This window comes from Fomitopsis serialis, assembly GCF_022376445.1.
Source record: "Fomitopsis serialis strain Sig1Antser10 chromosome Unknown B0H18scaffold_82, whole genome shotgun sequence".
NCBI lineage: Eukaryota > Fungi > Basidiomycota > Agaricomycetes > Polyporales > Fomitopsidaceae > Fomitopsis > Fomitopsis serialis.
In genome coordinates, this window is record NW_025955042.1 from 62,904 (window position 1) to 75,230 (window position 12,327).

At 54.3% G+C, this 12,327-nt stretch overlaps 4 protein-coding genes across 4 annotated transcripts; all 4 read right to left on the reverse strand.

Annotated features, from left to right (window-relative positions):
* Positions 1–1,431: 1,431 nt before the first annotated feature.
* Positions 1,432–1,714, reverse strand: B0H18DRAFT_1029402 (uncharacterized protein). Its single transcript, XM_048029982.1, has one exon. The coding sequence runs from the start codon at positions 1,653–1,655 to the stop codon at positions 1,458–1,460; it is 198 nt and encodes a 65-aa protein (XP_047889265.1). The 5' UTR covers positions 1,656–1,714; the 3' UTR covers positions 1,432–1,457.
* A 2,614-nt stretch (positions 1,715–4,328) lies between these two features.
* B0H18DRAFT_1029413 (NADP-dependent oxidoreductase domain-containing protein) lies at positions 4,329–5,636 on the reverse strand. The gene is made up of 8 exons (XM_048029983.1): positions 5,563–5,636; positions 5,476–5,509; positions 5,236–5,417; positions 5,123–5,149; positions 4,954–5,000; positions 4,612–4,896; positions 4,477–4,543; positions 4,329–4,417 (listed from the first exon to the last, which is right to left on the reverse strand). The coding sequence occupies exons 1-6, from the start codon at positions 5,599–5,601 to the stop codon at positions 4,719–4,721; spliced, it is 507 nt and encodes a 168-aa protein (XP_047889266.1). The 5' UTR covers positions 5,602–5,636; the 3' UTR covers positions 4,329–4,417; positions 4,477–4,543; positions 4,612–4,718.
* A 408-nt stretch (positions 5,637–6,044) lies between these two features.
* On the reverse strand, positions 6,045–8,332 carry B0H18DRAFT_1029415 (Aldo/keto reductase). Its single transcript, XM_048029984.1, has 15 exons — positions 8,237–8,332; positions 8,029–8,187; positions 7,966–7,998; positions 7,827–7,897; positions 7,657–7,764; positions 7,529–7,582; positions 7,423–7,469; positions 7,242–7,367; positions 7,098–7,187; positions 6,970–7,037; positions 6,821–6,912; positions 6,507–6,680; positions 6,407–6,437; positions 6,194–6,340; positions 6,045–6,137 (listed from the first exon to the last, which is right to left on the reverse strand). Exons 2-14 carry the CDS (start codon positions 8,087–8,089, stop codon positions 6,267–6,269), a joined length of 1,029 nt encoding a protein of 342 aa, XP_047889267.1. The 5' UTR covers positions 8,090–8,187; positions 8,237–8,332; the 3' UTR covers positions 6,045–6,137; positions 6,194–6,266.
* Positions 8,333–11,142: 2,810 nt separating this feature from the next.
* On the reverse strand, positions 11,143–12,327 carry B0H18DRAFT_657514 (uncharacterized protein). The gene has a single exon (XM_048038985.1). The coding sequence runs from the start codon at positions 11,967–11,969 to the stop codon at positions 11,301–11,303; it is 669 nt and encodes a 222-aa protein (XP_047889268.1). The 5' UTR covers positions 11,970–12,327; the 3' UTR covers positions 11,143–11,300.

The window sequence follows — 12,327 nt, forward strand, 5'->3', positions numbered from 1 at the left end:
CAAGTGCAAGTGCGAAGCCCTCCGCAGTGACTCGCGAAGCTAGAGAGCGCGAGAATTTCTCCAGAAGCAAAGACTCGGGGCAAGGTTGTGTGACGTGTTGCAGTGAAGGTGAAAGGTGTACGACTACTAGTGACTAGCCGTAGCGCCCGGTGGTGAAAGCGTCGCGAGCGTCACCTGATCGCGTTATCATTCAAGCTGGCAAGGTCGCACCAAATGCCTGTAATCTGGGAGGTGTGGTAGCCCTGTCGCCGCCGTGTCTTCCTAGCAACAGTCAATGCGTGTAAAACATGCACTGAATTCACTATCGAGTCCAGACTTGCTGTCGCGGTGACTCAAGTACTCAACGCCGACGTCAGATCTAGGACGTGCGACTGCGCACCTGTTATACAGTACAGCTGTATGTACACGCGTACGATGACGCAACCACCCTGCAAGGGACCTTCATCTATCGGACAACCAGGCTACCACGCGTAGTGCCGAAAAGTAGGAGCTCAAACACTATGACTTTGTTGCATTCGCTGCAAAATCAGCAAACTCAGTACGAAGGTAAGGCACACGTATCGTCAGTGAATGGTACGTACCACCGTGTCGTGCAAGCTGCAACTTCCTCACTTCTGCCAAAATGTCATCGCAAGATTCCGCTTCACCTTCATTCCCTGAGATGAGGGTGCACTGCACTGAACATCGCTCGATGTCAAGCTGAGGAAGGAGCGAATCCAAGATGCAGGCAATTTTGCTCGCGCCGTTAGGGTCCTCGAATATGAAAGGTGATTGGACGTGGAACTCTTGAAGCGCCGCAGGCTTCCCGGCCCCCGAATGAGTAGCCAGTACTACGTCTGGCAGGGGGAGACCACCGAGAAAGCTCTGGGTTAATGAGTGCACCGACAGACTGCGGAGCTCAGCGCAAGCACGCGTGACAAAATGGAGGTCTTCAAGAGAGAACGTTTGCCCTGGCAAGGTAAGCGTCCGCAATCTGGGCCACACCGTGCCTAAGGCGAGGACATTCACATTGAGGTGCATGTAGACGTTCCCCTCCGTGTCGAATTGGCACATATGGACATCCTCGAGATGGCGATCGAGCAGTGGACTTGCCGGACCGATAAGGGAAGACCCCTCGGCCGTAAATGGGCTGAGAATGCGTTGGGCTTCTAAGTCGCAGAGGGTGACGTGGAGTCTTCGTAGGGAGGTCATATTCCGGCGACGCAAAATGGCGAAGGTTGCGCTGAGAGCATCCACTTCTGCCCTACCGTCGCCTGGGTCCGGACTACAGGTTAGTTCGATGTCCTCCAGCTCGGGTGCAACGATGGCGTTGACGAGGTTCGCCACGCCCGTCGCCCATCCATCGATTCGTAAGCGTCTCAGCTTCACCAATGAGCGAATAGACGACGTATCCCAGTCATTGATCAGCTGAGGATCGTGCAGAGTTTCCCCATCAACGAGAGTCACGCTGAGCTCCGTCAGCTCCTCGATTGTAGAAACGATAGGAAGGGCGGCTCGCACGAACTTGAGCGGATACCAAAAGGCCTCGTGTCCCAAGGACCGTAGCTCGAGCTCTTCCAGCTCGGGGAGATCGCGCAGGACGGCGGGCAGCAATTACTTGAAGGCGTGCCGCCGCATGCGATACCCGTACTCCTGCACCTCGTGACCGTTCTCATCTCCTGAGACGTCTTCACGGAGGCGAAGAATGCGGATAGACGGAGAAATAACAGAGACTAGCTCGGGTGTAGCATGGTCCCAGATAAGCTCGCGCAGACAGGGAAAGAGCGGCTTGCCACGCGCATACTGCTGAAGGAAAAGGAAGACCGAAGGATCGATCGTCACCTCGGTCGAGTAGTGAAGGACATGAACAAATGGCGCGTAGTGCTCGAACCGAGCCCACTCCTCGTCAGAGACTGGCTCTGGTAGATAGCGCTTTGCACGTCGGTTAGTGGGGCAGAATACGCTGCTAAATAACTCACATAGGTATACAGATAGTCAGACGGGTCCATGTCCTCGTTTTCTTCATCGTCCGACTCCATTCCTTCAAAGATGCTGTTCCTGCTTGCAGGCCACTTGACAGTGCCAACACTGAGGTTCAATAAGACAGCACCGCAAAAATCAAGTAGCTGTTGTTCCCTCCACAGAACCCTGATCGCTGGTTCGTGGAACGCTCGGCACGCCTGTGCACATCTTGCAAGGGCCGTGCGCGCAACGCATGTTCCTTCGGTATCCACGCTAGTATCCTCGCTGGTATCCTCGCTGAGATACTGACGTCCAGATCCTGGAGACAGCAATTGGAACACTCCTTCGACTATGTTGAGAGGAAGCAACATGGATGGAGGCGCAAGTGTCGTGCTAACGAAGGGCAAGACTGTGTTGATGTTAAAGTCAGGTAACGTTGAGCGTTCAGGTTCGGGGTGATACGATGGTGGATTCTGACAAGAAAAAGTAGCAGAGCAAGAGCAAAGTAGCGCGTAGCCCAGTGAGCGCGCTGAAGACGCTGGCACCCAGTGGGCAAGAAACCCGAAACAAACCTATCAGAAGCGCACACTCAGACAAACGGATTGTAGGCATCGCAAAGTGCAAGTTTGAAGCAAGTACTGTGAAGCAAGACGAAGCCGTAACGTGTTGCCGTTGCCAGTCCGACGAGGAGTCAATTTGTCTGCGAAAATCAATTCAAGCGAGTTTGAACGAACATCATCTGATCGGTCGATGAACTGGTATAAATCGTAGCAACTTGCTCTCCGAGTTTCTACACGTCTATTGCATGGTGCAATAATCATTCATTCACTCATCAGTGTCTTAATGCCGTCGTCGCGAGCCTATGGCAAGGTCCCGGCGATGTAGCATTGCGCAGCCCAATGACTAGGCTGGTAACGCTGCGCTGTTTGATGTTCGTCTGTCGACAGCCTGAGGCAACAACACGGTGACAATGTAGTACTGCTACTAACAGCAGTGTTTACTGATACATCCTCCAATGTCTGAGTAGCAACGCAACGTAATATCTCAATGGAAGTAACTTGACGCATATGGGAGGACGGACAGCCAAGCGTCATCCAAGGTCTTCACAACAGCCTCCGCTACGATTACAGTACCAGACGTTTCTATCAGCAAGCTTCTTAGACACATCATCGAGGACAAACTTACGCAGCGGACCTTTTTCCAGATCGAGCATGTTCTATGCATCGCGGAGGAAAGACACATTAACCACCACGCATTCGGGATCATGTACTCACGGACTCGACGTACCTGTTCGATATGGGTCAAGCTGGACGCGCCGATGATGATTGCATCGCCGTATCGCGCTTCAAAAAGCTGTGATGAGAGACCCAGCGGAGCGCGATCTCTGCCATCGTGAGCTTGTGTTCCTCCGCGATCTTTAGGATTGATTCGAGCGCCTTGAAGTAGGGCTCATTCCAATAGCTATCAGAGTCAGTGAGTAATCTGATGCTCAGATGAGCTTGGGAAACAGGCTCCTACCGAGCACGATAGTTCTACAGCGAATATGGCTGATTAGACGAGACCATTGAGGTGCTAGGTGCACAACTAGTGAACGCACTTTTCCTTGGCCCTTCGCAGGGTCAAACCGAGAACCGGGCTCAACCTCCTGGTCGGTGTGGAAGGGAAACCCGTCCCACGCGCTGCTCTTTCTTTTCGTTACAATTCCCTACTGCACGCTCGACTCTACCGGCGCGCCTGCGACGAACCGGAAGGCCGCGACGCGGACCCGCTAGTAGGACGAGACGAGCGCCGCAACGCCGAGTGCCGCACCTGCTGGGGACCAGGTCGCGATTAGTAAATAGCACCGCGTGCGAGCTGCCAATCACGTACCGAGACAAGGGTTCGTCAGTCAACGCTGGAAGGGGACTCAAGGGACGTCCGTTGCCCAGGAGGGTGTTCATATGGCTGCTGTACGGTACTTTCCTTATTAGGTATCATTCCTTCCCGATACGTCAAACGCCCACGCTTCGCGCTTCTTTCGAACCATCTCTCGCTCGCCGACGTCTCTCCCCCTCAGCTTCTACTTTTTTATCCCTCTCGCGCTTCCATTCTTCTAGAACGTCTCGTGTGTATTAGTACTGGACTGCGTCGCCCTGATCCCTATCGAATTCCCTCTCCCCAGTTCTCTCTCGTCTCGTGATCCGACTCCGGCATTTAGACGCGACACAGCGGTCGCGGGTGCAAAACTAGTCGAGTAGCAAGTCGAGGAGAGCGCGTCGAGTCGCGTTTCGATACGTGTAAGAGTTTCATTAGTCTCGGCGGCCTAACTACGTTATACAGACCACCTCCGTCGTCCTTCACCGAGCCCTACGTCCATCTCGACCACCCGACCTCCCTGCATCAGGACGAGTACGTGTTGTGTGGGTTTGTCGTCGCACGCACGCCTTCTCTCCGACATCGGGCGAGTTGTATCTGCCGGTGAAGAACCCTCCACCCACTATGGTGCTCTTTGTCAAGTACCGCGAGAGAGATGCGCATAATGATAATGATACACACATGGATTGAATTCATAGAAGCTGATGCCGTACTTCCGCAAGCAAGGGAAGAGTCATGCTCTACCTTCCTATTCGGCGTACGTGTCGTGTCAGTGAGTTGTCTCTGAAATGGTATTGCAAGAGCCCGGATACTGGCCTGTGTACAGCGTTGTAGATCCCTTGGTACACAGCCGACTGGATGTACCCGTTGGCTTTACAAATCTGGACGATCTCAGCAACCTCCCACCTACCAACGTCGACTCGTCAGCGCTGAGCGCATGTGGAATCAGACGAGAGTACCGAGGAGAGTACGCACGCCATATAGTTGCTGATGCCGAACCTACGGAACTTGCCTTCCTTGTAGAGTTCGTTGACGGCCTTCAGAGTGACCTCATAGGGCGTCGTTCTGTCAGGACCGTGAAGGTACCACAGCTCAAGCTGGCTGTAACCGCGCAAGTGTCAATCGTGATGAACAAAGCGATTATTTTCAGCAATTTACTCTGCATTGAGAGCTTTCAGTGATGTCTCGACGTGCTTGCGAATGTCCTGTGGAAGCATAGACCCGGCATGAAATCTACATGACCGGAACTTGAACGCTATCGAGTGGGACACACCTCGGGCGAATGAGAGATGGCCACTTCTTTCGGTACTCCTTTGAAAGCCTATACATAGCGCAACGTCTCGTCAGGGTCCATCTGGATGGCGAGGTGTCAATTGAGAATCGATACTGACTACGGTGGGGTAGAGCTTTGTCTCAACCTGCAGCCACGCGCTTGCCAACCAATTTTGCCGAGGAACTCTCGCTCGTCCCGCCACTGTAGTACCGCGCCGTATCGACCAGGAACCAACGCATGTTCAAAAGAGCAGATGAGCCAATCACGATGGCACCGTACCTCGTGTGCCCGTGAGCTTGGAACATATCTAGGATGGCCTCGACGTCCTTCAGGTTGTGCACTCTCGCACCTGGCAGGTGGTGCATCAATTCACCCCCCAAAAACTGATCACTGTGGCTATCACCCACCTTCCTTTCCCTCTTCGCCGAATGTCATGGCGCCCTATCCAGATATCTCTGTCATCTCTCAATGACTCGTATGCAGAATGTACTCACCATGACAATGTTCAGCGCGCTTTTCTGTTGAGGGGCCATCCTTCCTACAAGGTGTCGTGAACGCAGGCCTCGGAAATTGGAGATTCGATTCGGAAGACCATTCGCGAGACCCATATATACGCGGTGCTGGAGACCCATTGACGTGCATATACGGTCGGCATAGATAGATCGCTTACGCAGGCAGACGGCTGGCCGCTATACAGAGCCATCCACCGGGGGTCCGACGCTGACGCAGGCGCCACGAGATCGGGGTATAGTGTGGGTGCCCTTCGAAACCTCGAGTGAATAGTACTTCTGGCAGCAATTCAGCTCAGTTGGATGTGGCTCTTGTGCCTACGTACCACAGCCATTTAGAGGAGCAAAGGATCCTGGAAGAGTCATCCAGTCCACTCAGATCGGATGACAAAATAAATAACCTGTGCACGGGTGGAAAATCCGAGTCGATGACACAAGATCGAATGCGCACAAGGACTCGTCAGTCTGCGCTCATACCGATGGCCCCAAAGCTGATTTCTCAACAGTCTCCGCAAGCCTTGTCATAGCATTTGTACTGGTACAGGTTTCTGCAATTGCTACTAATAACCCCAATGAGCAAGCATGTGCGCTATGGTCGCTGCGTATACGTACTCACATCATACGCGCACTTCTTGCATCCGGCTCCGCTCCACGACCATATGTTCGTCTCCCGCCTCGACTCAAGCTACTCAGTGGAAGTAGCTGCTCGCATACGGCGCCACGGACAGCCACGCCTCGTCCAATGCCTGCACCACCGCCTCCGCTACATCCAACACCCGAATGTATCAGCTATCACGATGCGTTCACGAAACAGATCAACGGAGCTCACGCAATGGGCCCTTCTCCAGATCGATCATGTTCTACACGCCCAGCGCTCCCGAATCAGCCGCCATCGTACGGGATAGCACGAGACTAGGGGTCAGACGTACCTGTTCGATGTGGTTCAAGCTGGACGCGCCGATGATAACCGCGTCCCCATACTCGCGCTTCATCAGGCTGTGGTGCGAGATCCAGCGGAGCGCGATCTCAGCCATGGTCAAGTTGTGCGCCTCGGCGACCTTCTGGATGGAGCGAGCGCGTTGAAGTACGGCTCGTTCCAGTAGCTATGATCGCCAGCAGATATTGCGATTTAGAGATTCGCTCGCAGGACTTGATAATGTGATTGCCTACCGAGCACGATAGTTCTACGCGGGGAAGACGGGGGTGAGCAGATGGTTGACGAGAGATCGAGATGACGGCTTACCCTTCCTTGACCCTTGGTTGGGTCGAACCGGGAGCCAGGTTCAACATCTTGGTCGGGCGAACTGTACCTTCCTGTGAAGAAACCTCCGCCCACTGTGCCATTATTCCTTAACCCCAGCACCAAGCCAATGAGATGTCATCGACACTCACAGGGGTTGAACTCGTAGAAGCTGATGCCGTACTTTCGCAGGCACGGGAAGAGTTCAGGCTCGACCTTACTATCGAACACATAGCCGCGCGTCAGCGTGCATAACATTGACGAATATTCCTGCGCCCACCGATGAACTGCGTTGTAGATTCCTTGGTACGCTGTGGGCTGGATGTAACCGTTCGTCCTGCAAATCTGCACGATCTCAGCCACCTCCCACCTATCCACCCCACTCTTAGTACGACACCAATGGCATACAGAGCGAGTAACGTACGACATGTAGTTACTGATTCCGAATCGCCGGAACTTGCCCTCTTTGTACAGGTCGTTGACGGCCTTGAGTGTGACTTCATATGGCGTCGTTCGGTCGGGGCCGTGAAGATACCACATCTCCAGCTGGCTATATGCGCAGAAAATTGAGTGAAAGGCAATGTGCTTTCATTCCAATGACATACTCAATGTTGAGAGCTTTCATGGACGTCTCAAGGTGCTTGCGCAGGTCCTGTAAAAGGTGTTCTTTATCACGCACATCCGACTTGGAAAGCACTGAGTCGCATGTACCTCAGGCGCATGCGAGATCATCGCTCTGTTCGGATTCTGCAGCCTCTTGTTCGCCTGTGTGATGCAAGCAGAGCATTTCATCAGTCCACGGTGGCAGATACAGAAGCAGAGCGTAGGTAAGCACGGACAACGTTCGGGTACAATTTTGTCTCAATTTTCAGGCCGCGACTGCGCCAGTCGATCTTGCCAAGGTACTCTTCGCTTGTCCCACCAGTGTAGGTGCGCGCCGTGTCAATCTGGAAATTACCGTGCTTTCAGCTGTGGACCCTGCCAATGGTCGCATATGATGGTGCCGCACCTCTGTATGGCCATGGGCCTGGAACACATCCAAGATCGCCTCGACGTCACTGAGGTTGTGGACCCGAGCACCTGGTGAATAGATGAGAAGGATACCAAAACCGCTGCTGGACTGGATGGACGGATCCCCAGCAACGCACCTTCCTTGCTCTCTTCCCCAACGTCATGGCGCCCTAGCGACGATCAGGTCACCAGTCTGCAACATCCCGAGTACGATGGAATTACCATCACGATGTTCAGCGCGCTCTTCTGTTGAGGGGCCATGTCAGTGTCCTGTGGTCGATCAAACTGCTATGCTGTGGTGTGGGTCGTCCGGTGCTGCTACCACCTCTGAGCCGTTGGTGGATGCTGTAGGTGAAGGGCTGGATTCAGATGAGATGTATATATAGACGAACTCGGCGGCTGGCTTACTCACGGTCAGTACACTTTGCCTTCGTAAGTATACCACACCCGCTCGGTGCCTGGCTGCATGGGCAAACGGCGAGGAGACGGCATCCCGAAGTCTAGGACACGTGGTGCCGATAAGTGACGTTGTGTGGTACGAGATAACTGCTTGGATGGCGTGAACTGTGAACAGACTGACGGCTCCCACCGCGGATGCCGAACGGCACTCCAGATGAAGATTCCGCGCGATTATAACCAACATTAGTGCCAATGCATAAGTTATGTATAGGCATGAACCGCTGCATATGTCGGTGCGCAATCATCCTCTCTCGTCCGAGAACACTGCCGCGCTCCGTACTGCCTTCCGCAAGGGCATGGAGGGACTCCTAGAGCTCGCACTCGAGCACGCGGGCTGACGACGGAGCGCATCCACGAGCTCTACGAGATGCGATTCTCGACGATAAACCCTGTCGTTGACATCAGCGACAAATGCATAGGTGAGCAGTGGTGGTCCACTCCCAATTTCTGGGAAGGTGGCGTCGACGATGCGGCTACGATCCGCGCCAATCCGCCCGAGACCTTCTTCCATCTTACCATCTACGGCGAGCTCTTCGGGCCTGCCTTCGACGTGTTCCTCAAATTGGACACGATTCCCGAGGCGGCGAACGCAGAAACAAGGCTCGAACTCGTCAGTATTGCATCCCGGATTGGCTGCGCTGGGCGTATCAGAGCCCTGCCTGGGGCGAGGATGGCAGGGTGGATCCGCGCCGGGCTGTTCAGCCTGTTGGTCCTTATTCCCCTCTCGTAGACGACGACCCTTCACCCCCAGGGTTGGAAGTCGACGGCCAGCAGTGGCTCTAGCACCTTTTGAAAAGCACGAGATGGGCGCGCGGCTGTAGGCAGTGATTTCGGGGAGGGATGTAACCAAGATCTATGGTAGGCCATCGTGATGTGCCAGGACATGGAGGGCATGGAGGTGGTCAAGCCGGGAGATCTGGCGAAATGGATGGAGCGTTGATTGCCTGGAGATCAAGGATTGAAGCGATGACGACGAGGCCCGACAAAGTCACGATCGAGAGGGAGAAGACTCATGTGTTCCCGGACCTCAACGGTGCACTGGTAGGGTGAGATCTCCGGGTATGAAGGACTTGACGAATATGTACGCAGGACCGGCTTCATCTTACTGTACTGGCAGTCGTGTAAGGTTGTCGGATTGAAGTTGGCATACTGCGTCCACGTACTCACCTGTACTACGTAACCCTGTGCGCATCTACTGGCCTCCACTTGGCCTCCATGGGGCGCTGTCGAAAACCTCGGACCGCGTCGTATGACTGCGTCGAGAGCCACTGGCAAGTCGCAGTGAGTGAATTATTATCTGAGTGAACTTGCAATAGACCATGAATAAAGCATGCTTCCATGTGTCAGACGTGCGATAATCATCTCCCGGACGAAGACCCACAAGCGACCTGTACGAGTGGGAGGCTGTGGGAGGTCGGCGACCGTCGCGTACATGCGACGCCACGATGTGAGAGGAGGAGCGAGTCACGAGCACGCGTCGCTCGGCGTCGCGGCGCACGCCGCACAAGTCCGTGTCGCCGGAGGCAGAGCCGGACCCACCACTCTTCCTCGAACCCTGCTCGAATCCCTGTGTTGATTATCCGAGACAGGTTGGTGGTTTGTTATGCCCTATACCGTCGAGCTAAGGCAGTGTCAGATACCTTGAAGCCGGACAGAATGTGCTGTCGGTGGGCCGGCGCGTTCCACGCACCGTCGTACGAACGTTCGCATCGCTTCGAACGTTTAGCATAACTAGTCTGCGATATTACTCGATGATGCATTTGTATTGCAACGTGCTAGCAGCTGTCACGTACTCAGGGTGATACGGTTGGAAGCAGCGGAACGCGTACTAGTCAAGGTGAGAGTCTCGATTCCCTCTCGGACTCACTCACATACTCACTACTCATGCATTTCCACACAGGCTATGTGACCCGGTGCCATGCCAGTGCAGGCCCTCCGGTGTGTCGCGCAGCGAAGCCGAGGATCCCTACTTAGGCTTGGGTTCGAGGCAAGACCCTGACTGTGTACCGTGAAGGGGGTGTTGAGGTGCTTCGCTGTTCACTCGGGAGGCGATGTTGATTGCGTTCTGTGGTCGTCCAAATGCAAGACAATACTTCGTGGTATGCAGAAGCTCGTTCTACTTCTCTCCTGCAGCAGGGCTGGTACCGAGAACTTGTTGATCAGACACGGAGATGAAAGTGTCGCGCCGCCGCCGCATTGTAATTGTGCGGTCCACAAGGGATTCTTCCTCGCCACCCCTCCGATATATAGGTCAGGCCTACTAGTCTTTTTCAGCAGGCCCACACCGAAAGAAGAGCAAGATGTCTACCAACAGAGCTCACGCCCAGAAATCGAGGTAAGCCTAGTGTATCGCGGTGCGAGACGCCTTCCTCACTGTCATTGTAGCCGCGGCGCGTCCAGCCGACCGCGCCAGACGACTGGGACTACTCTGACATCAACTTCAGCACAGCCCGGGCCACTCGCAGCAATCGGGTCCGCGCTCGCAGACTTTTTGATCAGTCCGGCGTACGCAGGCCCATTGACCAAGCCGACAGTTGTGAGGCCGATGAGGCCGATGAAGTCGAAGCCGTCAAGCCTGGCGCACCAGGCAGGTCGGGCACATCAGGCAGGCCGGGCACAACAGACAGAGCAGACAGGCCGGGGTATCATCAAGAATGTCCTATCATACGTACGAAAGCGCATGAATAGCGCGGATTAGCCGCCTAGAGTCCGGGAGTTGGTGTACCCTCGACATGATCGTCTGAACACCCGAGTCTGTAGTTTCTCTTGACGATACCTTTGTACCTCTGTACTACAGACTACGCGCAAAAGACTCTTGAAAAAAAAATGCGTTGCGTCCTTCTGGAGCAGTAGTCAGGAGATGTATACATGCTGGTGTCCGCCGAGACCGGGCCAACGCTGGCGGCACTTCGAATATGTTGGAAGCAAAGAGACACGTACTAGTCAAGGTGAGAGTCTCGATCCTTCTCCATTCCCTCTCGGGTTCACACATACTCATGCATTGCCACACAGGCTAAGTGACCCGGTAGCCATACCAGTGCTGGCAGGCCCTCCGGTGCGTCACGTAACGAAGCCTTAGGCCTGGGCTCGAGGCAAGACCCTGAGTACACCTGTGCACTTGAATTGGGTATGATTGAAGTGCTTCGCTGTTCACTCGGGAGGCGATGTTGATTGCGTTCTGTCGTCGGCCAAGTGCAAGATAGTGGTATGCAGAAGCCCGTTCCACTTCTCTTCCTGTGGCAGCAGGCCCTATGCCACTGCTAGTTGGTGGTAGCGAGAACCTGATCAAACACGGAGATGAAGGCGTCGCGCGGCCACCGCATTGCACTTGTGTGGTCCACAGGCGATGCTTCCTCACCACCCCTCCAATATATAACCGAGGCCTGCTAGCCACTTTCAGCAGACCCACCGAACGAAGAACAAGATGTCTACCGGCAAAGCTCACTCCCAGAAATCGAGGTAAGCCTGTATCGCGGTGTGAGACGCCTGAGTCCTCACTGTCATTGCAGTCGCGGCACGTCACTAACCAACCGCGTCTGACGACTTGGACTACTCCAACCTCAACTTCAGCACACACGATCGGGCCGCTCGCAGGCCTTTGAACAGGCCGACGGTTGTGAAACCGATGAGGCCAACCGACGCCATCAAGCCTGGCAAACCGGGCAAACCGGCGGGAAATCATCAAGGCTATTCTACGTACTGTTGAGGTCGCGTCGCGCGATCCTCAAGTTGTACAGTCTGACTGACTTTCAGGTACTGTCAGTGTATAGTCGAGTGTCCCACGACTGAGTTTCGATATCTTCACATACAGATTCACTGAATGGCATGTACCAGGGCCCATGAGTTGGCATGATCGTCTGAACATCCGAGTCTGTAGCTTTTCTTGACGATACGTTTTGCGTTGCTGTACTACAGACTACCTGCACAGGACTCGGGAAACGTATGTGCGTCCTTCTGAAGCAGCAGTCGTGAAATGTAGTGTGCCGATGTTGACACTCCGAGAGCAATATACCCATTCTTCACTATCTGACCTACGCCAT